This window comes from Schistocerca nitens, chromosome 3, assembly GCF_023898315.1.
Source record: "Schistocerca nitens isolate TAMUIC-IGC-003100 chromosome 3, iqSchNite1.1, whole genome shotgun sequence".
Lineage (NCBI taxonomy): Eukaryota > Metazoa > Arthropoda > Insecta > Orthoptera > Acrididae > Schistocerca > Schistocerca nitens.
In genome coordinates this window covers 589,191,456-589,219,373 of record NC_064616.1, presented here as the reverse complement: position 1 = coordinate 589,219,373, position 27,918 = coordinate 589,191,456, and the positions used below count along the sequence as shown (strand labels likewise).

Genomic DNA, 27,918 nt, shown 5'->3' with positions numbered 1-27,918 from the left:
CCCGAGCCGCCAAACGCCGTCAGAATCCGGCGCCCACGAACCGCCGTCCGCTGTAGAGACCTGGCCTCCAGCTGCAAGTGCCTTCGGCCGGTAACTCCAGTCGAGCCCCGGACACCGTCTCCTGCGTTCGTCACAGCTCCTGGACCCGCGTTCGCGTCGTTTGCCTCCGCCGCGTTGGGCGTTGAGGCCAGACGGTAACACACTCGTGCAAGTGCCTTCGAGACGTCACCACCAATGACCTGCAATGCGCGCCTTCATGCGCATCGCTATGGACGGTCGCAGCCAGTGCCTGCTGCCGCTGTCACTAGCCGCCAGCGCGAGGACACACCCACCGCATGCTCGCCAGTCCGGCGAGCTGACATCTTGGGCTGCCACCCTTCCGACGCCGACCGACCCCCACCAAAGCTGCCGCACTGCCATCACACAGCGCGCGAACTTTAAACATACGCACGCCACTGAACGATCGCCGTGTTTTCGCAGCTACCGAGCTCCGCTCTCCAATGGGGGATCTGTGTGGCGTCAGCACCGTCCAACGCACGAAGGGCTGAACTACGGCACTGCCGACACAAGTAGGGGCAGCTGTACCGTTACGCAGAATTTCGGCAACGGTGCGTCGCACACCGGACCGCATGGGGACAAAAGCAGGCGGACCAGTGCGAGCTAGTCGACGCGACGCGACACACGTCTCCCAGGTCTTGCGACGCGGACAACGTGCGTCGAGTCAACGTGACTCCGCCGTAAATGCATACGCGCGGTCGTAAACGCAGTCGCCATTAAAGTGTCTTTCGCTTCTTCGCGGACGTTACGGCGCCTCTGGTCACGCCAGAAGCAGAACATTCTGTGACGTGGCATTTTGTCTCGCTCGGTCCACGCGGTCGCGCCACGGCTCGTCACTGGAGTGCATACCCTCCGGGATCGGTGATCGAGCTGTGCCGCCAGTGCAACGCACCTGTATTGACGGACATTAGCGAAGAATATTATTTGTCATTTATTGTAACGGTAGGAAAAATAAATGTGTCCTGTCCCGAAACCGCTATAGTCGTTTATTGCCAAAAAGCCTGTCCCTTGAGCATAGTGCGTGGGTGCGGCGATAAAGCCGGTTCACTGCACACGAGTGACTGTAATCGGAGATACAACATGTTCCCGCTTCACTGTCTCTTGCAGAAATCAAATGTCGTTGGCAAACCTCAAAGTTTTTGTTTATTCTTCCAGAACAATAGTTCCTATCCATAATTTTTCTTTGGTTTTCTTCTTTACTTGCTCAATGTATGGATTGAATACCTGGTATAGGCTACAACCCTGTCCTTCTCAACCACTGCTCCCCTTTCATGCTACTGAACTCTTATAACTGCCGTCTGGTTTCTGTACAAGTTGTATACAGCCTTTTGTTCCCTGTATTTTACCCCTGCTACCTTAAGAATTCCAAAGAGAGTATTCCAGTCAACATTGTCAGAAGCTTTGTCTAAGTCTATAAATGCTATAAATGAAGGTTTGTTTTTCCTTAACCTATCTTTGAAGAGAAGCTGTAGGTTCAGTATTGCCTTCATGTTCCTACATTTCTCTAGATTTCAAAGTGATCTTCCCCAAAGTTGACATCTACCAGCGTTTGCATTATAATGTAAAGAATTCATGTTAGTACTCTGCAACCATGAATTATAAACTGACAGTTTGGTGATATTCAAACTTGTCAGCATCAGCTTTCTTTGGAACTGGAATTATTACATTCTTATTGAAGTTTGAGGTTATTTCACCTGTCTCATACATCTTGCACACCAGATGGAATAATTTTGTCATGGATGGCTCTCCCAAGGCTGTCAGTAGTTCTGATAGTGTACTGTCAACTCCAAGTGCCTTGTTTTGACTTAGATCTTCCAGTGCTCTATCAAATTCTTCTTGCAGTATCATATCTCTCATATCGTCTTCATCTATGTTCTCTTCAATTTTTATAATGATGCCCCAAGTTCATCTCCCTTGTACAGCCCCTCTACACACTCCTTCAATCTTTCAGCTTTCCTTCTCTGCTTAATACTGTTTTTCCGTCTGAGCTCTTGATGTTCATAGAGCTGCTTCCCTTTTATGCAAAGGCCTCTTTAATTTTCCAGTAGGTGGTATCTATCTTTTCCCTAACAAAATATACTTCTAAATGTTTACATTTGTCCTCTAGCCATTCCTGCTTAGCCATTTTGCACATCCTGTCAGTCTCATTTTTTAAATGTTTGTCCTCCTTTTCCCCTACTTTGTTTGCTGCATTTTTATATTTTCTCATTCTATTGATTAAATTCAATATCTCCCATGTTGTCCTAGACATTCTTTTAGTCATTGTCTTTTTAGCTATTTGATTCTCTACTGCTTTCAGTATCTAATCTCTTAAAGCTACCCATGTGTCTTTTAATGTATCCCTTAATCTATTCTAGTCATCTGTTGCCTAATGCTCCCTCTGAAACTCTTGACAACCTCTGGTTCTGCCAACTTATCAAGGTACCATCTCTTTAAATTCCTACCTTTTTGAAATTTCTTCAGTATTAATCTACAGTTCATAAACAATAAATTGTTATCAAAGTCCACCTCTGCCCATGGAAATTCTGTTGCCACCCACCTACATAGTGAGAAATGATCATCACGATAAAATAAGAGAAATTAGGGCTCACACAGAAAAATGTAAGTACTTGTTTTCCCCGCGTTCCATTCGAGAGTGGAACGGTAGAAAGATAGCGTGAAGGTGGTTCATCGAACCCTCTGTCAGGCACTTTATTGTGAATAGCAGAGTAATCATGTAGATGTAGATGAGGTCTCTTCCATGTATACAACTTTCTTTCATGATTCTTAAACCAAGTGTCAGTGATGATTAAATTATGCTCTACACAAAATTCTACCAGGCAGCTTTGTCTTTCATTCCTTTCACCCAGTTCACATTGACTCATTATTTTTCCTTACCTTGCTTTTCCTACTGTGATATGCCAGTCCCCCATGACAAAAAATTTTCATTTCCCTTAGCTATCTGCATAATTATTTTATCTTATCATACATTTCTTCTGTCTCTTCAGCACCTGCAGAGCTAGTTGGCATATAAACTTGTACTAGTGTGGTATGTGTGGGCTTTTTGTCTGTCTTGTCTATGATGTGTTCACTATGCTGTTCATAGTAACTTACTCACATTCCTATTTTCTTATTCATTATTAAACCTGGTCCTGCATTACCCCTATTTGATTTTGTATTTATAACCCTGTATTTATATGGCCCAAATTACTGTTCTTCCTGCCAAAACTTCCCTAATTCCCACTATATCTAACTTTAACCTATGCATCTATCATATTTTCTAATCTACCTGCCCGATTAGGGGATCCAACATTCCAGGCTCCAATGTGTAGAAAGCCAGTTTTGTTTCTCCTGATGACAACATCCTCCTGAGTAGTCCCCACACAGATATCTGAATGGGGGACTATTTTCCCTCCAGAATATTTTACCCAAAGACAACACAATCATCATTTAACCATACAGTAGAGCTGCATGGCCTTGGGAAAGATTACTGCTCAAGTTCCCTGCTGAATGGCCGTTGCAGTACCAGCACAGCAAAGACGTTTTGTTTGATGTTACTAGGGCAGATCAATCAATCATGCAGATTGTTGCCTCTGGAACTACTGAAAAGGCTGCTCCCCCCTCTTCAGGAACCACCCCTTTGTCAGATCTCTCAATGGATACCCCTATGTTGCAGTTGCAGATATGGTATGTTGTCTGAATTGCTAAGGCATGCAAACCAACCTATCAATGCCTATGTCCATAGTCCATCAGCGAGAGGAGGGGGGAATACAGTGTCACTGACACAAAAACATGTAGGGTAATGCAGGAGTTGATCTAATAATAAATAAGAGAACTGAAATGCAGGTAAGCTGCTATGAACAACATAGTGAACACATAAACATAGGCATGATAGCCACAATACGATAGAAAAACAGGCAACATTAAGAATTTACTTTTATTCACTTGAGGAGTAGTTTCAGATTGTGACCCATTTTCAAATGATCAAATCTGCTGAAACTGGTCATAGTAATAAAAAGAATTGCTAGTGAACTTGGTTAACTTGATTCTTCAGGAATAAAACGTGAAAATATTCAGAGACAGGCATGCATATAACATTTCAAAATTTGTGTGAAACTTTGTCACAGAGAACATGAGTGTATCAGCAGTTATTAACCATGGGCTATGTTCAGAAACTTGATCAGCAATATAGGAAAAGAATCAGTCAGTTCTACTAAATATGGATATGTTGTTCTTATAACAGGATCAAATTACAAATTGTAATGAGATCAGTGCAGTTTGTATAGTTGCCAAAATTAAATTCAGTTAGTTCAACCAAAAGAAAGTATGGAGGTATTTATTAAAAAAACTGAGCCTCACCAGGTGGTCACTCATGAAGTACACTTCCACAAAGGGCAACTACAATTTTTCAACTGAATACTGAATTCAGTAAATGCTTCTATTTTGTAACAATATGGAACAAGGCTCACAAAAAGTAGGTCACACATATCAAAATGAGTTAGTGCATCTAGAGTTAATAAGACAAAACTACACATGGAGATAAAAATTAGTTCAAAGCTTGCATTCCTTAAATATGTGTGCACATACAAAAAACTTTTAACAAAACACTTAAACCAGTAAAGCAAACAGCAAACAATATATTTATTTGAAACCCAGAAACAGCCCTTTGGTCAGTTTTTAGGAGTTAAGTTTGCAGTGAAATGGAAAAAAATACCCCTCTAATACAGTAATAAGTAGTACAATCATTACAGATCCAGGTTCCATATATTAATATTTTATCAACTTCTTCATAAAGTGTAATAAAATGGGTGACTGCTCGACAACAGGTACAAGTCCTGGAGTGTCCAGTATCATTGTCTCTTCTTTGTATTCCATTCCGAATTGGTCGACAAAAAGAATAACTGTCATTAAACTTCCCTAAAAGCTGAGTTCTCTTATTTTCTGAATATGGTTGTTTTGGAAGATGTATGCAAGAGGAAGTAATACAGTGCTTGACTTTTCGTGGAATATAAACTCGCCAAATTTTAAGTTACCTTCTCCTTGAGTAAAATGTCACTGTTGTAGCACCTGTCACTAGAGTTTGATGAGCATCTCCATAATGTTCTCACACCTGCTTATTAATCCCATAGTAAAGCGCATTACTCTTTTTTGTATCTTTGATATCTCATCTATTAATCTTTGATAGCAAGAGACCAAATTAACAAAAAATATTAAATAATCAATTGACCATGTGATTTCATGAATGAATTCCATTTTCTTAAATTCTTGCAATGAATCTGTTTTCCACTACAAATATTTTTAGGAAGTCAGTCCATTTACATCCCTCTGTACTGTTACTCCCAGATATATTTCAGTGTTTCAGTTGTTGCTGTTTATATTAGTTTACTGCCAATAATGCAATCTAACAATAACATGTCTTTCTGCATAGTTACAAACAGTAAGTGCACTATCATATGTTTTTAACACTGAAAGGGCATCTGTTAGTGCAGGCATTGATGTTGTGGCTCATGCTGTTTTGTGGAAGTTGTAGAACTCATAAATATGAAAATAGATGTCATTAAGTAAACAGAAGATAAAATATCATCTGTACCATGACTATCCATGGTTGAGAGATGAAACATATATGGTATGTGGAAGAGAAAATTGAAGAAATGAGGCTACTCTGAAGTAGTTCCCAATAAGCAGTTTGAAATTTCCAGTACAGTTATCTTAAAGAAAAGGTTGCTATTTGCACAGACATTTTTGCAATATATGTAATGGCACAAAGAACTGATCAGTAGGGTTAAATTAAGAGACTTCACCACAAAATATATTTTAAAAATAATGGACACTATAATTATAAGAAGTATTATAATAAATTGATTAAAGTCATGTGTTGTGTCTAAATTAGAATCCATAATGTATAAAAATGTAGCAGTTAAATTTGGATGTGAAAGGATTTAGCTGAAATACCATTATAAAAATAATATTTGTAAAACTACTAATAACATATCTTAATATATTTTAAGCAGTCTAGGATACCTTGTACATCAGAACAAGAACTGCCATTAGCCAAGACCGACGTGTATGGGGCTCCAGAAACCATAGGCTATATGCTGGAACTTGGAATTCTCCTGGATGATGAGGACAAGGACAATACTGTAAAAGCATAAGGCATGTTGGCAGGAGAGAGCAGCCCATAAGTTGATTTTGGTCCAACAATTGTGGCAAGTTTGCCAAAAATGCATTAAATACTGGTGACATCCTGAAACATATTATATAAGATTTACATAGAAATAAATCACTAATTCAGCCATTCATCATCAACAACAAGAATAAAAGACATCAGTTTAGTTTAGTAAGTCAATATACAAACCACCAAAGAGAAGAGGCTCTCGGAAACTACATTACTACTTCAATATCAATAAAAGGGTACACAAAATTTGTACATACTGGGGCTAAGTTTTAAATAGTCAAGTTAGCAGGATAGCTAATACTTCAAAAAAACCAGCTGTTCCTTGTGATATATGGGGGCTTGCTGAAAGGAATGCCTTCAAATTTTTTATTCTGTTCTCAATATTGGTTGATGTATTACATGCCATACATATTACTCGGTGACAAGATGAAACCCTTGGCCATTAGAGGGCTCTGAATTGCAGCGTGTTATGCGGTGGTGTGTACCATAACTAGGTTGATGCATGAGAGATCCTCAGAAAACTGAAAGTATGAATTCAAAGTGTTTGTCCACACTTGAAGCACAATCTCTTTCAGCATGACAATGCCAAAAAACACACAAGCACTGTGACATATGTAACAATGAGACACCTTGTGTTCACTGCCATTTATCATCCTACATATAGTCCCAACTTTATCCCATTTGATTTTCACCTATTTCCAAACATTAAAGCACCCCTTTGAGGACTTCAGCTTGATATTAATGAAGGCTCAGGTTTCAAATCTACCACCACTTAAATTTTTAATAAAATTCATAAGCAGTGGTGGTCAAATACTTCCAGTATTAGAAGTCACCATCATTCAGCCAACAGCCTTGTCAAAGAGGGTGAAAAAGTATGCAGAGGTTCAGGGCACTCTCTTGCCCTGTGGGTGGGAAACTGCCACTCAAGGTGGAAAAATCAATGAAGATTGATGGTATGAGGATGCAGAAGGCAACAGAAATCATTGCATTAAAGACACATAATGTGTAACCACAGGGTGTGTAGCCTGTAACTGAGAAAAGTGTCATGATGAACTCTCCATTGGCAAAAGATTCTGGAAAAGTCTCCCATTCAGATCTCCAGGAGGGGACTGCCAGTGCCGAGGTGTCTATGAGAATAAGACTGAGTAACCAATGAAACAACAGTGTACTACAAATCAAGACATGGAATGTTGGAAGTTCAAATATTGTAGGGAAGCTAGAAAATCTGAAAAGGGAAATGTTAAGGCTCAGTATAGATATAGTGGAGGTAAGTGAAGTGAAATGGAAAGAAGACAAGGATTTCTGGTCAGATGAATATAGGACATTGTCAACAGCAGCAGAAAATAGTATAATGGGAGTAGGCTCCATTATGAATTGGAAGTCAGGGCAGAGAGAGAGTTACTGTGAACAGTTCAGTGGTGTGGTTGTTCTTATCAGAATCGACAGCAAACCAACACCAACAGCAATAGTTCAGGTACTCATGCCAACACTGCAGATGGCAGATGAAGAGATAAAAGAGAGTATATGAGGATACTGAAGGGATAATTCAGTATGTAAGGGGAGACGAAAATCTAATAGTCATGGGGGACTGAAATGTGGTTGTAGGGGTAAAATAACCAGACAGGCAGTTCTGACATTGCGGTTGATAATGGAAACAAGAGTACAGAAATATCAAGACATGCTCATAGAATTTGTTGATCTAGAAAAATAATTTGTCATTCTAAAATGGTGAAAGATGTTCAAAATTCTGAGAAAAATAAGGATAAATTGTAGGGAAAGACAGGTGATATACAATATGAACAAGAACCAAGAGAGAACAGTAAGAGTGGAAGATCAAGACTGAAGTGCTCAGATCAAAATGGATGTATGACAGATATGCAGTGTTTCACCCCTGCTGTTCAATCTATACATCGAAGACACAATGACAGAAATAAAAGAAAGGTTCAACAGTGTAATTGAAATTCGAGATGAAAAGATATCAATGATAAGAATGGCTGATGACATTGCTATCCTCAGTGAAAGTGAAGAAGAATTACAGGATGTGCTGAATGGAATGAATAGTCAAAGAGTATGGAATATGGACTGAGAGTAAATGAAGGGAAGATGAAAGTAATAAGAAGTAGCAGAAATGAGAATAGCAAGAAACTTAACTTCAGGACAGGTGATTACAAAGTAGATGAAGTTAAAGAACTCTGCTACATAGGCACCAAAATAACCCATGATGGACAGAGGGAGGAGGACATAAAAAGCAGATTAGTGCATTCCTGGCCAAGAGAAGACTTCTAGTATTAAACACAGATCTTAATTTGAGGACAAAAAATAAAAACACCTACAGCCATTTTTATGATTTTATTTTATTTTGTCACTACCAGTTTCAATGCTTCATTGCATCATCTTCAGGCTGTTTATGATGCGGTACAGGTTGATATGATCCCCGTGCATAACCCATCAGTTGCCAGCATTACTGGATATGCAGATAATGTGTCAGCACTCTAACCATCAACTGGCAGTTGATAGTTGGAGTGTTGACACATTTTCTGCATATCCAGTAATGCTGGCAACTGACAGGTTATGCATAGGGATCATATCAACCTGTACCACAGCAAAAACAGACTGAAGATGACGCAATGAAGTGTTGAAACTGGTAGCGACAAAATAAAATAAAACCATAAGGATGGCTGTAGGTGCTTTAATTTTTTGTCAAGACAGTATACGGCCATCGTCCCTGAGACCTCCTACTAATAAGAATGGACATACAAAAGCTTAATTTGAGGAAGAAATTCCTGAGAATGTATGTTTGGAGCACAGCATTCTATGGGAAAACTGGAACAGAAGGGAATTGAAGCAATTGAGATATAGTGCTACAGTAGAATGCTATCCATTAGGTGGACTGATAAGGTATGGAATGAGGAGATTCTCAGTAGAATTGACAAAGAAAGGAATATATGTAAAACACTGCCAAGAAGAAGGGATATCATGGTCAAACATTTGTTCAGACATCAGGGAATAACTTTCATGATACTAGAGGGAGCTGCAGAGGGTAAAAACCATAGAGGAAGACAGAGACTGGATACATCAAGCAAATAATTCATAACATAAGTTGCAGTTGCTGCTCTGAGAAGAAGAGTTTGTCACAGGAGAGGAATTTGTGGCAGGTCACATCAGACCAGTCAGAAGACTGGTGACTAAATAAACAAATAAATTCATGAGAAGAAGCTGTGACTCATGGATGTGATTCCAACACTGAGAGTCATGTAAAGAGTCTTGAACTTAAGGAATAAATTTGGCAAATATTAATTAATTTTGGAAACAAATGTTTTAGACTGGCCTGAGAAGTATTCTGAATGTATTTGTTAGTAAATTTATAGAGAAACTGAGGGAATCAGATGGGCATGTAGTGAATGATGATTCATTTAAACACTGTGTCTGCATAGAAAATATACTCAATTTTGATTTGTCAGTTATCTTCATGGAAAAATGGGGCACGTAAAAATGAGGTGATGTGTAGGAATGGAATTCTGGAAGAGCAAAACCTCACTGGATGTTGTAGTTAACAGCAATAAAAAAATTACAAGTAGAGATAGATCATTAAGTAATTGAGTAATGAAGACAGATTGTCTCTGAGGGATAAAAATGGGGCACGTAAAAATGAGGTGATGTGTAGGAATGGAATTCTGGAAGAGCAAAACCACACTGGATGTTGTAGTTAACAGCAATAAAAAAATTACAAGTAGAGATAGATCATTAAGTAATTGAGTAATGTAGACAGATTTGTCTCTGAAGGATAATTTAAAAATTTTGTCTACTAAATGATCTGGAGATTTTGCTGCCTTGTGTTTTGTGTTTAGATTTAAGTTGTAATATGTTCAGCTTGGATTTCAGCTCAACCATATTACCTTTATGTTGTGGCTCCACATTATTTGATTCTGCTTAGATATTGTCGTATATAGGGCTGTGTGCTTGGTTTATGAATATTTTGATCCTCAGGAAAATGATTTTGTTTGAAGTTATCTGCTTAACTAGGACAGGTTTCCAAGCCATTATAGTGCTGCTTTCTTCATATCATTCTTGCACACTATAATCTTTTCCTTCACTTTTCTTTCTGTGTCCCTATCTGCAGGCAACTGTGAGTTTTATAAGAAATATGGACTACAACTGATTTCAGTTGATGTATAAAATGCTGGCACATGACACTTATTTTTTATACCATATTTCATCTTTGTAACTTGTTATGTAAGATTATTGTTGTGACAGTGCCAGGAGATTTTAAAGTGCCACTACGTCAGTAGGCGAACACGGCGATAGAGGCGGTCCGCAGCTCGGCTGAGCGCGGGAGCGCCACCTGGCTATGAACGGCACCGGCCGCATGTCACGGCACAGCAGTTGGGTGACAGATACGGAGTTGGTAGCATGTAACCCACTATTGTTTCTACGTTTGTATATCCACGCAATTTATTAGTGATCAAAGGTTATAACACTTTTTGGCGATGAGGATGGGATATTTTTTTTCCTGCGTTGGGGAATTGTGTGTTCGTGTTGGGGCAGACATGGAACAGCTTCTGCAAGCACTCATTGAACAACAAACACAGCTGACGGCTGCTATTCAGGCATTGTCGCTGTCGCTTACTCATCATCTGTCTTTCTCTTCTCCACCTCTATTCCCTCCTTACGATGAGGCCGCTGAAGACTGGGAGGATTATGAGAAGCGTTTGCGGCAACACTTCTTGGCTTTCGGCGTTGTCGACGCTCCTATGTGTAAGTCGTTATTTCTATCTTGGATTTCCCTACGGATCTATCAGCTGCTATCTCAGTTAGCCCCTCTGCGGGAACCTGCCTCTCTGTCCTTCCAAGAAATGTGTGACTTATTATCTAACTATTACCGGAAAAACACCCACGTTGTTGCCACCCGCATGGCGTTTGCGGCAACACTTCTTGGCTTTCGGCGTTGTCGATGCTCCTATGTGTAAGTCGTTATTTCTATCTTGGATTTCCCCACGGATCTATCAGCTGCTATCTCAGTTAGCCCCTCTGCGGGAACCTGCCTCTCTGTCCTTCCACAAAATGTGTGACTTATTATCTAACTATTACCGGAAAAACACCCATGTTGTTGCCACCCGCGTGGCGTTCTACCGGTGTCGTAAACAGCCCCATCAATCTTACCAGACTTGGGCGGCAGAACTACACGGTCTGAGTAGGAAATGTCATTTTGTCACGGACACTCATCATGAGTCTTATGCCTATTCAATGATTAGGGGCGCTATTCTACAGCTTGCTCCTAATAAAGAAGTTTGGCAACGTGCCTTACAACTGCCAAACCCGTCGTTGTCGGAAGTTCTAAGCATCGCTCAATCTTTTGAAGTGTCTCACGCTGCTGGTGCGCAAATAGTCGCATGGTGTGATGTAGGTGCTGTACAGACCACTTTTGACATGGACAATTTGCCTGTTTCACAGGGGAACGACGATGTGGCGGTGGTTCACTTGCATCAACAACATCGCGTTGGGCCGCCACGCTCGCAGCGAAAACAGCAACCACAGAAGCTGGTACGTTCTGCACTTCCTTCTTGTCCACGTTGTTTCGTACAGCATGACAGGGCCGCGTGTCCAAAACATTGGGCCACGTGTAATTCGTGTAGGAAAAAAGGCCACATTGCTTCTGTGTGTCAGTCCCCTAAAGTTCCTGTTGATGAGGATGAGGCATCGGACATGGATGTTAACTGTGTGCTTTCTCAAACCAATAAGTTGTTTGTTACTGTTCGTGTTCTGGATAAAGACATTCGCATGCAAGTGGACACTGGCTCTGCAGTAACTCTCATTAATTCTCACACGTATTTGGAGTTGGGCTCCCCTCCCTTGTCTTCAGTTACGCGAAATCTGCGAACTTATAATAAGCAGAAAATTCCTATCGTTGGCCACTTGGATGCTTCCACTGCCTACAAGTCTGTTGTTAGGTCCCTCACGTTTTATGTGGCGGATCATGCGGGCACTGGAAACCTGTTCGGTTATGGTGCTTTCCAGTTGTTCGGGTTCTCCATTGATGATGATGTGCACCTCATATCTGAGGATATTCCGTATCAACAGCTGGATGGATTGTGTTCTGAATTCTCGTCCGTGTTCTCTGCTGGTCTGGGTCGTGCCTATGACTTTGAAGCCCACATTACTACAGCTCACCCTAAGTTTTTCCGGGCATGCCCTATTCCGATGGCGTTGCATGCACCTGTCAAGGCTGAGATAGACAGGTTAACGGCTTCAGGGATTCTCCTTCCTGTTACTTCCAGCAAATGGGCATCGCTGATCATGGTGGTTTCTAAACCAAACGGGAGTCTGTGATTGTGTGGTAATTTTAAAGCCACTGTCAACGCCCAGAGCCTCATTGACACTTATCCTCTTCCCCGTCCTGAGGAGTTATTTACCAAGCTCGATGGGGGCCAGTTCTTTTCCAAACTTGACTTATCGGAGGCGTACCATCAGTTGCCGTTGGATGTATCTTCCAAGGGATTTCTCGTCATCAACACTCCTTGTGGGTTGTATCAGTACCAGCGGTTACCATTTGGCGTTGCTAGCGCGCCGGCCATTTTTCAGCGGTTTTTGGAAGAGCTCACGGATTCCGTTCCCGGCTGCATCAACTACCTGGATGACATTGTTGTCACGGGGGCCTCCACTGAGGAGCACCTTCGCAATTTGCGTTCACTGTTTCGGGTTCTGCATTCGGCTGGGTTGAAGTGAAATCTGGACAAGTCACAGTTCTTCCAACCCTCCATTGTGTATCTTGGTTTCCACTTGTCCCGTGAGGGTATACGTCCTCTACATCAGCACGTTGCGGCCAATACCGCTCTACCCCGGCCGTCTACGGTCAAAGAACTTCAGGCGTTTCTAGGCAAGATTGCTTATTTCTAAGCAAGATTGCTTATCATCACAAATTCATTCCATCCGCGGCGGCGGTGGCTCATCCTCTGCATCAGCTGTTACGCAAAAACGTTCCTTTCTGTTGGTCCAACGAGTGTGAGCAGGCTTTTGTCCGCCTGAAGGCTCATTTGCAGTCGGCGCCTTGTCTTGCCACATTCCGTCCGGGTCAGCACTTGGTTCTGGTGACTGACGTGTCACAGTATGGCCTAGGGGCTGTTCTCGCCCATCGGTATGAGGATGTGTCTGAAAGACCCATCGCCTATGCTTCCAAGACCCTCAACAATGCCCAACGGCGTTACTCTCAAATCGAAAAGGAGGCACTCGCTACCATTTATGCTCTAAAAAAGTTCAGCGTTTCTTTGTATGGTTCTAAGTTTCACCTCATCACCGACCACAAGCCGCTGGTCTCTCTGTTCAGCCCCTCGGCGTCGCTTCCGGATAAGGCCGCTCACCGCCTGCAATGTTGGGCCTTATACTTCTCGTTTTCACTATGAGATTCACTATTGCCCCACGGCGCAGCACACCAACGCTGACGCGTTGTCGCGTTTGCCGATGGGCCCCGACCTGGTTTTCGATCGAGATGAACTACTCTGTTTCCACATTGATGAGGAAGAACGTCGTGCGGTCGAGGGTTTTCCACTTACAGATTCGCAGGTCACGTCGGCTACTGCGCAGGACCCGGTCCTGCATCAGGTGATCGGTTTTGTTCAACGGGGTTGGCCGGACAGGACCAAGGGCCGGGCATCGGATCCCCTTAGCAACTACCATGCCTTGCGCCTTCGTCTGTCTGTTCATGAGGGTGTTGTTCTTCTGGCCACAGATGGCGCATCTCCACGGGTCATGGTGCCAGCCTCTCTTCGCAAAGATGTTCTCAAACTATTGCATGAAGGCCATTGGGGGATTTCTCGGACTAAGTCCCGGCCCGCAGGTACGTTTATTGGCCCGGTATTGATTCGGACATCGCCCACATGGTCGCTGTGTGTGGTCAGTGTGCTCAACAACTGGCTGCACCCCGTACAATGCCCTCTCCGTGGCCTGATCTGGCGCAGCCATGGGAACGGGTGCACGCTGACTTTGCCGGACCCTTCCTCGGCACTTATTGGCTACTGTTGATTGACGCCTTCTCGAAGTTTCCGGTTGTTGTTCGATGTCCGTCGCCAACCACTGCGGCGACGACACTGACTTTGTCCAAAATCTTTGTGCTAGAAGGTCTTCCATCCACGATTGTCACGGACAATGGCCCTCAGTTCTCTTCGCAGGCCTTCCGTGATTTTTGTACTGGACAAGGGATTCATCATGTTACAGCACCGCCCTTCCATCCGCAATCGAATGGGGAGGTCGAGCGCCTTGTCCGCACTTTCAAAAGTCAGATGAAAAAATTCCTTAGTGATTTTTCCACAGATGACGCTCTGTTGCAATTTCTGAGTTCTTATCGCTTCACGCCTCTGGGTGATCGCAGCCCTGCTGAACTCTTGCATGGCCACCAACCGCGCACTCTACTGCACCTGCTTCACCCTGTCAGGCCTTGTACTGTGTCCCCTAGTGCGGGAAAGTACTCAGTGGGCGCCGACGTGTGGGCACGAGGGTATGGATCTCGCCATAAATGGATTCCAGGGGTGGTCAAGGCTCTTCGTGGCCGCTGGCTTTGTGAAATACGTACGGACGACGGCATGGTTGTTCGCCATTACGACCAGATGCACCCACGAGTGGTGGCCACGCCGGTGCCCCCACCCCTTCCTTCGCCTCCACCAGCCCAAGAAGCCAGTCCTGTCGCTGCTGCTGATCTTCCGTGCGTGTTGCTGCAGCCAGCGTCGCTACCGCTTCCGAGTACGCCGGAACCGGCCCCAGTCGCGACGCCGCCTTCACCGGGACCCATCTCGCTGGAGCACACCCCCAGGTCCACGACACCTATGGATACTGCTCTGGAGTTTTCAACCATCATCTCGTCCAGGAGGCACATTCCACGCACAAGCTTCCGTCCTGGACATTTTCGACCATACTCTCGTGTTTCTCCGCGGGGTCTTCTTGGGGCCTCCCAAGAGGCCATGGATGTCTCCGCACTGTCCGTGTCTCCAAGGAAGTGAGTTTTCTTTTCAATGGGGGAAAAGTGTTGTGACAGTGCCACGAGATTTAAAAGTGCCGCTACGTCAGTACGCGAACACGGCGATAGAGGCGGTCCGCAGCTCGGCTGAGCGCGGGAGCGCCACCTGGCTATGAACGGCGCCGGCCGCATGTCACGGCACAGCAGTTGGGTGACAGATACGGAGTTGCTAGCATGTAACCCGCTATTGTTTCTACGTTTGTATATCCACGCAATTTATTAGTGATCAAAGGTTATAACAACTATGAATATTGCTACAACAGCATATTATTTGAATTTTCGTAATTATGTAGACATTCTGTGTGTAAGCCTTCAATATACTGCCGGACAAAATAGGCGAAGGACCCAGAAAGGAGGAGGAAATGAAATGAAACTTCATGGTTTAAGAAGGTATGTGATATATGTGCAGATGCACACACATTGCCCGAACTCTTAAGGGACTAGGTAAGATTGTGTGCCACAAGTAATGTGCGTAATGGGCAGGGGCACTATGAATGTAGTGTATGGACATTAAGTCGGGAATATGGGTCTTCCGGGGAGCGTGCAAGGGATAAATCCCTGCAGTCACACTATCCTCCATGCTGAGGAGATCCTCGTGGATGTGGAACATGTCAACTTTTTTTTTTTTTTTTTAGCTGAAATAACAATACTAATAGTATGAATATATACAATACATCATTTGTTTCTATTAAAAAATTCGTCTATGGAGTAGAAGGAGTTGGCCGCTAGTAAGTCTTTAAGGCTCCTTTTAAATTGATCTTTATTTGTAACTAAATTTTTTATGTTTGCTGGCAAATTATTGAAGATGAGTGTTCCTGAGTAGTGGACCCCTTTTTGAACTAAAGTAAGTCCTTTTAAGTCTTTGTGCAGATCATTTTTGTTCCTGGTATTGTATGTATGAACTGAGCTGTTTGTTGGAAAAAGAGATATATTATTTAGGACAAATTTCATTAAGGAGTAAATATACTGAGAGGCAGTGGTTAGTATACCCAGTTCTTTGAAGAGATTTCTACATGACGTCCGTGAATTTACTCCACAAATAATATGTATTACACGCTTTTGGACTCTGAAAACTTTTGTTTGACTTGAAGAGTTACCCCAAAATATTATACCGTATGACATTATGGAATGAAAGTAGGCAAAGTATGCAAGCTGTTTCATTTTTATGTCGCCTATGTCTGCTAACACTCGAATTGCAAATAAAGATTTGTTAAGGGATTTCTGCAGTTCTGTGGTGTGCTCCTCCCAACTGAATTTATTATCAAGTTGTAATCCCAGGAATTTAAGACTGTCAACCTCTTCTATCTGCTCTTCTTCATACTTTATGCATATGCTGGGTGGAAACCTCTTACAGGTTCTGAATTGCATGTAGTGAGTCTTTTCAAAGTTTAATGTCAATGAGTTGGCTTTAAACCATTTATTAATATCCATAAAAATATCATTAGCAGATCTTTCTAGAACTACACTCGACATACTATTTATTGCAATACTTGTGTCATCTGCAAACAAAACGAACTCTGCTTCTGGCAGTGTAACTGATGAGAGATCATTAATGTACACAAGAAAAAGCAATGGCCCTACGATGGATCCTTGTGGGACACCGCATGCAATTTCTTCCCATTCTGATGATGACTGATGACTTAATTCACTAGTCCCTTGTACTGACACCCTATGTTTCCTGTTAGCTAGGTATGACTTGAACCATTTTGCAGCACTGCCCGTGACACCATAGAATTCTAATTTATTTAAAAGGATGTTGTGGTTCACACAATCAAATGCCTTTGACAAATCACAGAAAATACCTGCTGCTTGTAATTTGTTATTTAATGAACTAAGCAGGAGATCCTGGGTTCAAGTCCCAGTTGGGGCAAACAGTTTCAACTATCCCAGTTGATGTATATCAACACCTGTCGGCAACTTAGGGTCTTGATTTAATTATCATTTCAGGGTATGTAATGTTATTTCAGTGATCAGAAATTTAAGTCAAGTTTACAAAGAACTTGGCAATATGAGCCTAATTAGCAGAACAATGATGCAACCACCTATGGGCTGGAGGAATGCACTGATTCAGTTGGGAAGGGTGTCATCATGCTTGTACTCCCCTGGGCCAATCTGATCCACAACTGCTGTATCTGGTCTGTGACATCCACTGACACGAAGTTGATGTCCATGCTAGTCCCACATAATTTATATTCTATTGGGGACAGAGCTGAGGATCTTGCTGGCCACAGGAGTGCCTCAACATCATACATACAATTCATAGAGACATTGGCCATATGTGGATGAGTATTGTCCTGTTGAAAATGTACCACGACAGTATCGCATGAGATATAACATGTGCGGACACAGGACATCCATTAGATATTGTTGTGCCACCATAGTTCCCTCAATCACTACCAGCCATGAACTGAAGTCTTACCCGATGGATCCCCACACCATGACACCAGGAGTAACAACACTCTGCTTACCCAAAAAACTGGAAGAATGGGACCTCTCCCCAGGTTGCATACTCACGAATGATGGCCATCCAATGTAGTGCAGAACTACAGTTTGTTGCTGAACACTTTGTGATGCCTTTCAGCAGCAGTACATTCTTCCCAGATGAGGCATCACCCCAAACATAGTTGACTGTGTTGTGGTGGTAAGATGACTAGGGTGGTAATTGCTTTGTCTGACTGTTGCTAGTCTCTGACCAATGTTGTGGGGGTGAGGGGACATAGAATGTTGCAAGGAATCCATTACTTGTTCTCAGATGGCAGGTACAGATGTGGAGTGGTATGATGAGCTCAGTGCACCATATGGTGATCCTCTCTTGGGCTGGTAAGATGTGGTCAAATGGAACTTTGATGTTGGTGGGTATGGCTACCCCCATGCATTCCAACATCAGGCCACTGTAATATCCAAATGCCCCAAAATCTAGGTATTGTACAATTCGATCAGTCAGCCAAATGGAGACCAACAATGAGGTCCCTTTCAAACTCTGTCTGATACTGATTACACTGTCTCACATGAGTATGTGGCATCTCTGCATCCTTCACAGTGATGCACCATACCAGGCCTCTTAACACTAAACATGAGCACACAAACACACTCTGGTGCCCAGTCTATCTGCCACAGAGAAGTGCAACCCATTTACATACCCACTGATGGTGTGTACAAGGTTGCATTGACTTCCGACAATGTCTCCTGAATGTTTCACTTTTTTTATTGGGCTGTGTATTTTGCAAGATTTGTGCTGAAATTTTGTGTACTGATACTATTCTGATGTGACTATCATCAATTAAAGACATTGATTTAGAACAAACTTTTGATACAGCCATGTGACTACATCTGAGGGAAACAGTGATGTGGCTTAATGGCAACTTCTGCAAATTGTTTGGTTAATATTTAAATAATTCTGATGCTGGATATACTGTATAGGATGTGTGATCTAACTAACATTTATTCATTTTAATTGTTGCATTTTACTATTGAAATAAGCAAATCACTCTTAAATAACATGGGCACAGTTGTAAAATCCTGTTACACACTTTAATTTTACAATCTTTATTGTTAAGGATGTAGCATACTTGGGTAATGTCATTGGTAAATTAGTGTATGTCGAAAAACTATATTTATGGAAATCATGAAAATTAAAGACTCATAAAAACCAATTCTTCTTCTCCTTCCTTGCCTTGTGCCATCTCTATATGAGGTTGGGATTTCTTAGATGAATTTTGGCAATGTTAGTGACAGCTGGTGGCCAGATGTCCTTACTGATCCCACCACTCCTCCCAGAATGAAATTTGTCTATTCATTTGTCTGAGTGTAGAGTGGGTCTCACATTCAAGTGTGAGAAAGTTTTCTAAATGTTTGGGTAGTGTGTCTGATGCAGGTACCAGCTCAGTATTCACCTACTAAGATAAGAGAAAATGCATAAAAACCAAATCCAGGCTGGGTGGCTCATCATTAAACTGTGAGGCAAATCTGGCCCAGGGCAAGTGTTCTTCCCTGAATCCTGGAGGCTGAGCATTAACATGCTGACTATCTGGGCACGTTGATTCATGATCACTGAAGCTGTAAATAAAACAGCTTTCAGCATGCTGACAATACAGTTCTAACAATGGAAAGTCCAGGATGGATCAACAACAAAATTATGGAAAGCGTAGATTGCTACTCACCATACAGAGGAGATAAGTCACAGACAGGTACAATGATTTGAGCTTTCAGCCAAAAGGCCTTCTTTTGAATTAGAAAACACCCACCCACCCACACACACACACACACACACACACACACACACACACACACACACAGTCACAGAAGCACAGCAATCTTTTCGGTGTGCCTGTTTGCGACTCAACATTTTCTCTGTATGGGAAGTAGGAGTCTATCCTTTTCATTATCTTGATGGCCAGTGGCAGCATGTAAGTATAAATTCTGGGCGTTCACAAAGTTTTTAATTCAGATAAATATGAGTGTGTAAAATTAATAGCATTTGTTGTATAACTGTCATGGATCAACAAATATATAAAACTTCAGTTACTGTCAATAATAATAATAATAATATGCATAACTTGTCTGAAAAAAGAAAGAATAGTTTTTGTGGAATTTTGTAGTTCTGTACATAATTAAGTACAATTTATGGCAAGAATGAAATAATATTCAAGCTTTCACTACTCCCCATTTTTGTGTAAGTGGAAGCATTTATCAGACAAATGTAGACGATCCCAAATACATGTATTAGTTAACATATTAACTTCCAGGCTGAAAATAAGTCATTCTTACATTCCACTCACACAAGAATTTATGCTTATTACACACTTCTTTGTTAAATGTTTGCTTGTAGTCATGCTTATTTGATTTCATCATTTTCTCAGACAATGAATCTGGTCTGTGTGGCCCTAACTCCTTTGTGGCTATCTTTTCCTGGTAATTTTCTTTCCTGCAAGCACTCAAAACAGATTCAACAGATCTCATGTTGACACAGCATAGGAAAGCTGGTTCCTGCACAGTTAACAACTAACTCCAAACGCAAACTGCTGTTTGCAGAAATGATTAAATATCTACCAACCTGGTCAATTGAATAGAATAAAAATGAGGTGCTGTGAGCCATAAGGGCCAAAAGCGCACTGTCTTTGACCTGACATTTAAGTAAACATCAGAGAAATCAGTGAGACAGCTTTTTGTGAATGTTTATTCATATATACACTGTGGGTCTACAGTGCAGGTAAACCAGACCCACCATAAGATCAACAGATGTCAGAAACATGAACAGATGCTACAGTCTCACAATCGACGATGATGTGCTTTATAGTTCTCAGTGCCTCAAATAGATTACTGTATGATAAAATCCAACACTTAATATACTGTATCTCATTCAGAATCCCACAAAATAGGTTTTTCTATCAGTATAACAATAACATATACCGGTGTCCGATCTAATTTTACTACATAGTGAGTGAACTGGCATATCTGAGGAATGTGCTACAAATATGGAGGGATATATGCCAAGTGAATGGGGATAAAAGTCTGTTGCAGTGTGCTACCACTTAGTGGCACTGGTGTAAACATGTAGTTGAGTGGTAAGGGCTAGCTGTGCACGCCGTGAACTGTGCACATTGTTTATAAAATCTGTATGTATTTGACCTATAAGGCAATTATGTCATGCCAGATGTGCATCCGTAAAAGCTCCTTAAAACACGTACAACCGAAGGTGTTCTTGTGACTCTGATGACAAGTTTCACTGAGTTTAGAGGAGCAATGTAGCACAGCACAGTATATTTAGTGCCATTTATTTTGGATTACCACATCTACATTATATTTAATAGCATTCAAAGAAAAATAACTAATAAATCAGCAAGGTTTCAAAAGTCAGGGTGATCTTGTGCTCTTAAACAATAGCCACCAGCGTTGATGACACAGTTCTATCAGTCACCAGTGAATCTGCAAAGGATCTAGAAATGAGGACATGTTTAGGGACAAATAGGGCATACAAATATTTTGGGGGTGCAACCATTTTATAAATAGAAGTAAAGCAACTTTCTTGGGGATACAAGCAAAAAGGGCACTCAAAGCAGATGATCTTGATATTTATCTTGGGGGCTCCGGTATTTCAAAAGTTTACTGCAGCAAGTTTCTGGGGTTGATGGTGGACATTTTAATGTCATAGGATACTCATATACATAAAATCTGTTCAAATATTACCCACAAATATATTTCTCCTGAGAAAAATGTCAGAAACTGTTGATCATGACACTCAACTAAGAAGTCTTATTTATCTACACATCCCGTACTGTATAAGTACATAGGGACAGTGCAGCTAATATACACATAATGTAAGTAGCGTACTTATACCATAAAAGAAGGCTGATAGGTGCTTTGGAAATCTATCAGCAAGGAATTCCTGCAGAAATAAATTTACTGATACCAAACACTGAGAGTGCCTCCATTGTATGCATATGAAATAATTATGTTCTTAAAAATTAACAGTGTAATTTCAGTGAAAAAATATGTACATAACTAAAGCAGTAGATGCAAAACACAAAGTGCCTGTTGGCTTCTGTCTTGGGTTCTTCAGCCATTTGTTCGACAGTTTTTCTGATGTTCCTCCAGTGTGAGTGGTTGGCATAGTGAAACCTTTACTCACCAGTGCCGAGGGTGGACTGAAGTCAAGCTTGTGGCTGTAGATTATATGTACCTGTGGTGCCAACATCTGAAAGCTTTTTAGCAGTCACTGCTGCTGTGGTGCTCTCCATGTTACCTACAATGATTGTTTGCTACAGCACAGAAATTTAGGATCCACCCACCTTGAAGCTTTTCTCTTTATTGTTGAAGCTATTGTCATATTTGTGGATTTCTATGGCTTCCCTGAATAAGTGGGAATTTTAGCTCTTGTCCATGGCAAGAACATTCATGTCAGTGAATTTTGTTATATTGTTGGACTCACACAATTTATTTATCCACATGTTCTAAGCTGCAATCTGTTTTTGTTCAGCGATCCTGGTGTCAGAAAATTTGTAAAACAAATGTTGCCTGAAGAATCCAGGGCAGAAGCCAACACATAATTTGTCACCAACTGACCACAGAACAGTTAACAATTATGTGCTAGGTGTAAAGATAACTACCACATGTATACAAATAGTCTTAAGTAACATAATCCTGAAATAGTTGGATGAACATATTGACACAGATCCTGAGCCAGTTGGATGCACATTTTATAGCAAACTTTCATGCAGCATAGGAATTTAGAAACACTGTCTAGATTCAAACAAAAACTAATATGTCACCTGGTCTTAGTCTTCTGTTACAGTGTAAGAGAGTTCTTAGAAGTAATTACAAAAAATTCTTCAGTATGAGATTATTCTACAAATTCCTTATAAAATCATTGTGTGTGTGTGTGTGTGTGTGTGTGTGTGTGTGTGTGTGTGTGTGTGTGTGTGTGTGTGTATGCGCGTGCATGCATGTGGGTGCATGTCAACACCCCATAAGAAATCAGGTCTGTTGTCAATAAGACTAAAATATTTAATCAAGGGACTAAAGCTAGCAACTCAGCATACAGCTGAGGCATTGAGCAGTGGGTAGGCACATAAACAACACTGACAGTACTACTAAGTTTTCACACAATGATCTTCTTCAGAGCTAACTTACAAAAAATACACACAAATACCTGTAGACATGTGCAAAGCTTCATTCTCCCAGCTGATTACATTGCAGCAGTGATGCAGCTTCACTGTGGTAAGAGGTTGTGTTGTGTGGAGCAATTGTGAAGAGACAGGAACCAGGGATGAGGAGAAGCTTTGGAGGGAGGGGTGGCTGATGGCTGGAAAGGAAGGGCAATAATGGGATATGATATGAATATGGCACCAGTGATCTCATTCAGACATATGTTGGGAGAGTTGTAAGTGCAATGAACAGCAGAGTGGAATGGAAGGAGGAGATAGAGCTGTGGGTACAGAATGAGTGGAATTGGTGAGGGGTGAGATTTGGGGGGGGGGGGGGGAGGGAGGGGGGAGTGGAGGTGTGTGATTGGCATGGGCTAGACAGGATGAAGGCTAAGAAGATTGTGGGATCAAAGAATGTGTTATAAGGACAATACACATTTACATTCTTCAGTGAAGCTGATATCATGGTAAAAGCAACTATTGAAATCTACCCTGTTGTACTCAGTATCATCTTTGCTAGAGTTGGTCAGCTTCACTCTTGGCTACAGTTAGGTAGTGACCATTCATTCACATGGACAACTGTTTGGTGGTCATGCCCACTTAATAGGCAGTGTGAATGTTACAACAGAGCTTGCATATGACTAGACTGCTTCACAGGTGACATTGTTTCTGAAAGGGTAGAATATGCCTGTAATGTGATTAGAATAGGATGTGCTAGGTGGTTGCATGGGACAGCTCTTAATGTTCCACAGGACTATGACCCATGACACAAGCATTTTGGAGTGGGTGTGGCATGAAGATGGACCAGGATTGTTTGTAGATTGTGTGCAGCAAACCACTTTAGGAGAGATGGGAAAGATTGTGAGTAAGATGTTTCTAATGTCGGAGCACCCTTGCTGCTTCTTCCTCCCAGCCAACAACCCATCTCTCATTCACAGTGCCTCATTTCTCCTCTCCACCCACTACACCCAGGACAGCTCCTCACTCAAGTCAAGCTGAATTGCCAGTATCATGTAATCATCCATGCTCTCCATGTTTTCTCTCTCTCTCTCTCTCTCTCTCTCTCTGTGTGTGTGTGTGTGTGTGTGTGTGAGAGAGAGAGAGAGAGAGAGAGAGAGAGAGAGAGAGAGAGAGAGAGAGAGAGAGTATTCTCTATGTTAATTTGCTCTGAAGATTGACGTCAATGTAAAGCTTAGCAAAATACATTTTGTGCCTATTGACCACTCAATGCTCTAACCATTATTTGCATTTTACACAGGCCTTTTGATTATCATATTCAAAGTTGTATATTTTCATCATCAATAAGATTTCAAAAATATGTAATTTTCAACGAAAGTTCTTATAACTGATTTGCAACATGTTTCGCCTGTCACTTACATTTGAGCTTAATTGTTACTTTACACTTGACTGAAGTCTAAAACTAACTTCCAAACAGATTAAATGTACATGTATAATCACATCTATAACCTCTATCTCTGACTTACACTGAACTGTGCAGACATGGTAGAGATTAAAATTTAACTTCCAGTATGACCCATATTTTAAATTCACTAGATGGGTTAGGGAACAATGTTACATGATTGAATAAGGGTGATTGAATAAGGGTGTATTCATGTATATATAATGTGATGGTATGTAATACCTTTGATGGATAACAAATTGTCATTTCCAACATTATTTTACATAAGAGATGCTATGACACATTAACTGTTATAATATTCAGCACTTTGTACACTTGAAAATATATTTACAGACTGTTACAACAGATTAAATGGCTTCTGGTCAGAAGAATATATAAGGGTAAAGAGGTACACAAAATAAAATACAAAATCACACAAAGTAATTGAAATTTTACCTTAATCTCTGGGGTGGAATATGAAAGACCTTCTCATTCTGATTGTATCCCAACAGTAAGTACAAGTGCCTCAAAACAATGTTTTGGGTCTTTGCTACAATTTTTTCATCACTGGGATAAGCCTATGGAAATGAAGTAATATTTCAGCATGAAATAAATACAAAACACAAGGTACTGCAAATGACAAGCACAGTTTTCAATTGAAATGAACAATAGTAGTTATTTCGAGGACACACAGTTTATATCAAACAGCCTGAAAATTAAAATTAATCTTTTCAAACGAAGAAATGACATTAACTTTACACTGAAACTACTACAAATGTTGCAGAACAATTCCTCTATTTTTGTGTAGTTACTTTGATTTATAGTTTAAAATTATGATAAGTGTTATATCAGTTTAAGTTGCAAAAACCTTTTAAAAATACATATTTAAGCTATATGCTGGCAACATAACAATTTGTAATTCACTAGTTATTTTTATTCAAGAATTCTTCTAGGCCACAGAAAGAGTTGTCAAGGGCTTCAGTAGGTATTTGAAAACATGTCTGCCACCAGACAGTTGTGGATGAGTAAAGGAGAACACTCACCAAAAGTCATTGATGGGCACATACAAAAAAAGAAAGAACACTTGCTGGGTTTTGGAGTAATCGTTTCTTGAGCTAGAGTAAAAATGCTCTACCTCTCTCTCTCTCTCTCTCTCTCACACACACACACACACACACACACACACACACACACACACACATATGAGTGTGTGATGGGGAGTAATGCATGCTGAAGGTGATGTGGGGACCTGAATTAGGAGGAGGTACAGGACAGAGGAAAGAGAAACTGTTGAGTGTGGGGGGGGGGGGGGGAGGGGGGGATGGAGACAATTGGTGAACAGAGATTGAGGCCAGGATGAATGTGGGAGTGAAGGATGTGTTGTAAGGATAACTCCAATCTGCATAGTTCATTGATATGTGCATGTGTATGCATCCATGTCTGTGTTTTCTGTGTATATTTGTACTCTAGCACAAGAAAGGATAACTTGAAAATTCAGCAAGTTTTCTTTCTTTTTTCATGTTTGTCTGTCAACAACTCAACACTTCTTCTTTTTGTTGAGTGATCTCCTTTACTCCTAAATTATTTACATTCTACCAGAAATGTCTTACCATACCTATTGATTCCCTTCAATCCTAAGCCTTGTATCATCTGCCCTTTATTACTGTCTTGTAATTTACATCTACTTTGTCTTTTCTGTATTGTGCATCCACATCTTTTTCTATGTTTGCCCTCTTGGTTTTGTTACACACACACTTAACCAGTTCTGACCAATGTGGTTTCACATATCTTTCATGTCACCCTGTAGCACCAGTCATGATCATAATGACTGTGCCGCACAGTGGTTCATGTACCACTCAACAGGATCACAGTTACAAAACTTTCCTAGCAAATAATTCCAACATTTCACCTTGAAATCCACATGTCCCTCCTCACACATTGCCCTCAACACATCCCTCCTCATACATTGTCCTAATAGGAATTTTACGTATTTCCTTTTTCTTTCCCATGTATGATGGTGACTTACACATGAACAAATATTTTCACATCGCAAAACTTTCCTATTGTCCTCAGCAGAATCTCTTCCCTGATTTCCAACCCCAAACATATGCTCTGTTATCCAGTTCCCCTTATAACCACCTAACGGTTCCACTCATCCATTTCCAGATCACTTCCTGTTTCTGTAAAACCATCCACACCCCAGTGGATCCCTGCTCAATCTATATGCACCAGTTCAGAAAAATATCCCTTTATCCCTTTTCATGACTAAAACCCTGTCCTACATTGTGTTCCTTAAATGCTATCACAACAACCTTCACCTTTTTTTCAGATTTAGCCAGTCCCTATCCTTCACAAACCTGAAACTGCAGAAACACATATCCATGGCATAGGTATCCCAGAGCCACCACTGCTCCCTGCACAAGATACTGTTACTGTGAAAACATCTCTACACACACCACGTGTCTGGAAATGAAACCCTTGCACTCCAACACCTGGAAGAGCATTCTAGACACTGCTTTCATAAATTGTTCAACCTATCGACATCCTACCTCCACTGTGGGGCACTACTATCCATCAAAATCCATCCTGTCCACAGTAACCCCCTTGTCAACCACTCATAGCACAGAGACCTTGCCCAGATGTCCTTTTCAGTTTACCACATCCTCCAAAAGTCCCTCCCAATCCTTTAAAAAAATTCAGAACCCAAACAAATCCAAAACACTGTTTTTACACTTCCCACCAAAAACTTCAGTCCCACAGATGATTCAGTTCTATCCAAATGCCTTAATTTTAGCTCCCACCCACATCTAACAATATGAGGTTTGTCAAAGATTTATTTTCCTACTCCCAATACCTACAATGGGGGACACTTGCCACCAATCCATTCAATCACAGCCAAACTAATCAAAACTTTAAACCCTGCTTCTCCCAGTTCACACCACTATCTAACTGTGACCCCCAACCTGTCCCACCTAACCACCCCATGGTTACCTCCCAGGGATTCCTTACCTCCAACTTGGCCTCACTGTCCTTTCCCAGGCCTCCTGATAAGAACACCAACCTTTCAGCCACTGTTGTTATGAATCACAGTGACTACTTGGCAGAAAGTCCCTGCCAATTGTCGGACTCCTCTACCTACAAGCTCTGTCATAGTGATCCCATCACAGAAGTCCAGCATAACCTCCAATCCACTCTGAAATTCTTAGACCCTTCCCAGAACCTCTCCCATGAGTCCATTTTCCTCCTCACCTGAACAACACGCTGCACATCCTCCTGCCACATGCTCCCCAAAATCCACAAACATGACAATCCTGGATAACCTGCTTTGGCTGGCTACTGGCTCCTAGTTGACCAAAGCTTCCAACAAATTGCCCAAAATCTACCCTCCTACATTAAAGATACTACGTTCCTTCACCATCTCTATACCATCACCACCCCTTAACCTCTTTGAATCACTTGTCACCATTCTCCATGTCACTGCCCTGTACACCAGCATCACTTATGTATATGGACTTGCCATTATTTGACCTGTTGCATCAGTTAGAAGCTGGTGAGCCTCAAGCAGTTTCAGATGTAGACAGGGCACAACAAACTTTCAACACCAAATTGAAAAGTAAGAACGTAGGGAAATCAGTAAAGAGAAAGAAAGTGTTGGTGTTAG

At 41.5% G+C, this 27,918-nt stretch overlaps 1 protein-coding gene across 1 annotated transcript in view; it reads right to left on the bottom strand.

Annotated features, from left to right (window-relative positions):
* The window catches only part of LOC126248502 (protein unc-79 homolog), an 875,350-nt gene that overhangs the window by 426,139 nt on the left and 421,293 nt on the right, over positions 1 to 27,918 (bottom strand). The window contains exons 27-28 of the mRNA XM_049949540.1: positions 24,714 to 24,835; positions 6,058 to 6,280 (exon numbers count right to left, since the gene is read on the bottom strand). Coding sequence (XP_049805497.1) covers positions 6,058 to 6,280; positions 24,714 to 24,835 — 345 coding nt within the window. The remainder of the gene's footprint in view (positions 1 to 6,057; positions 6,281 to 24,713; positions 24,836 to 27,918) is intronic.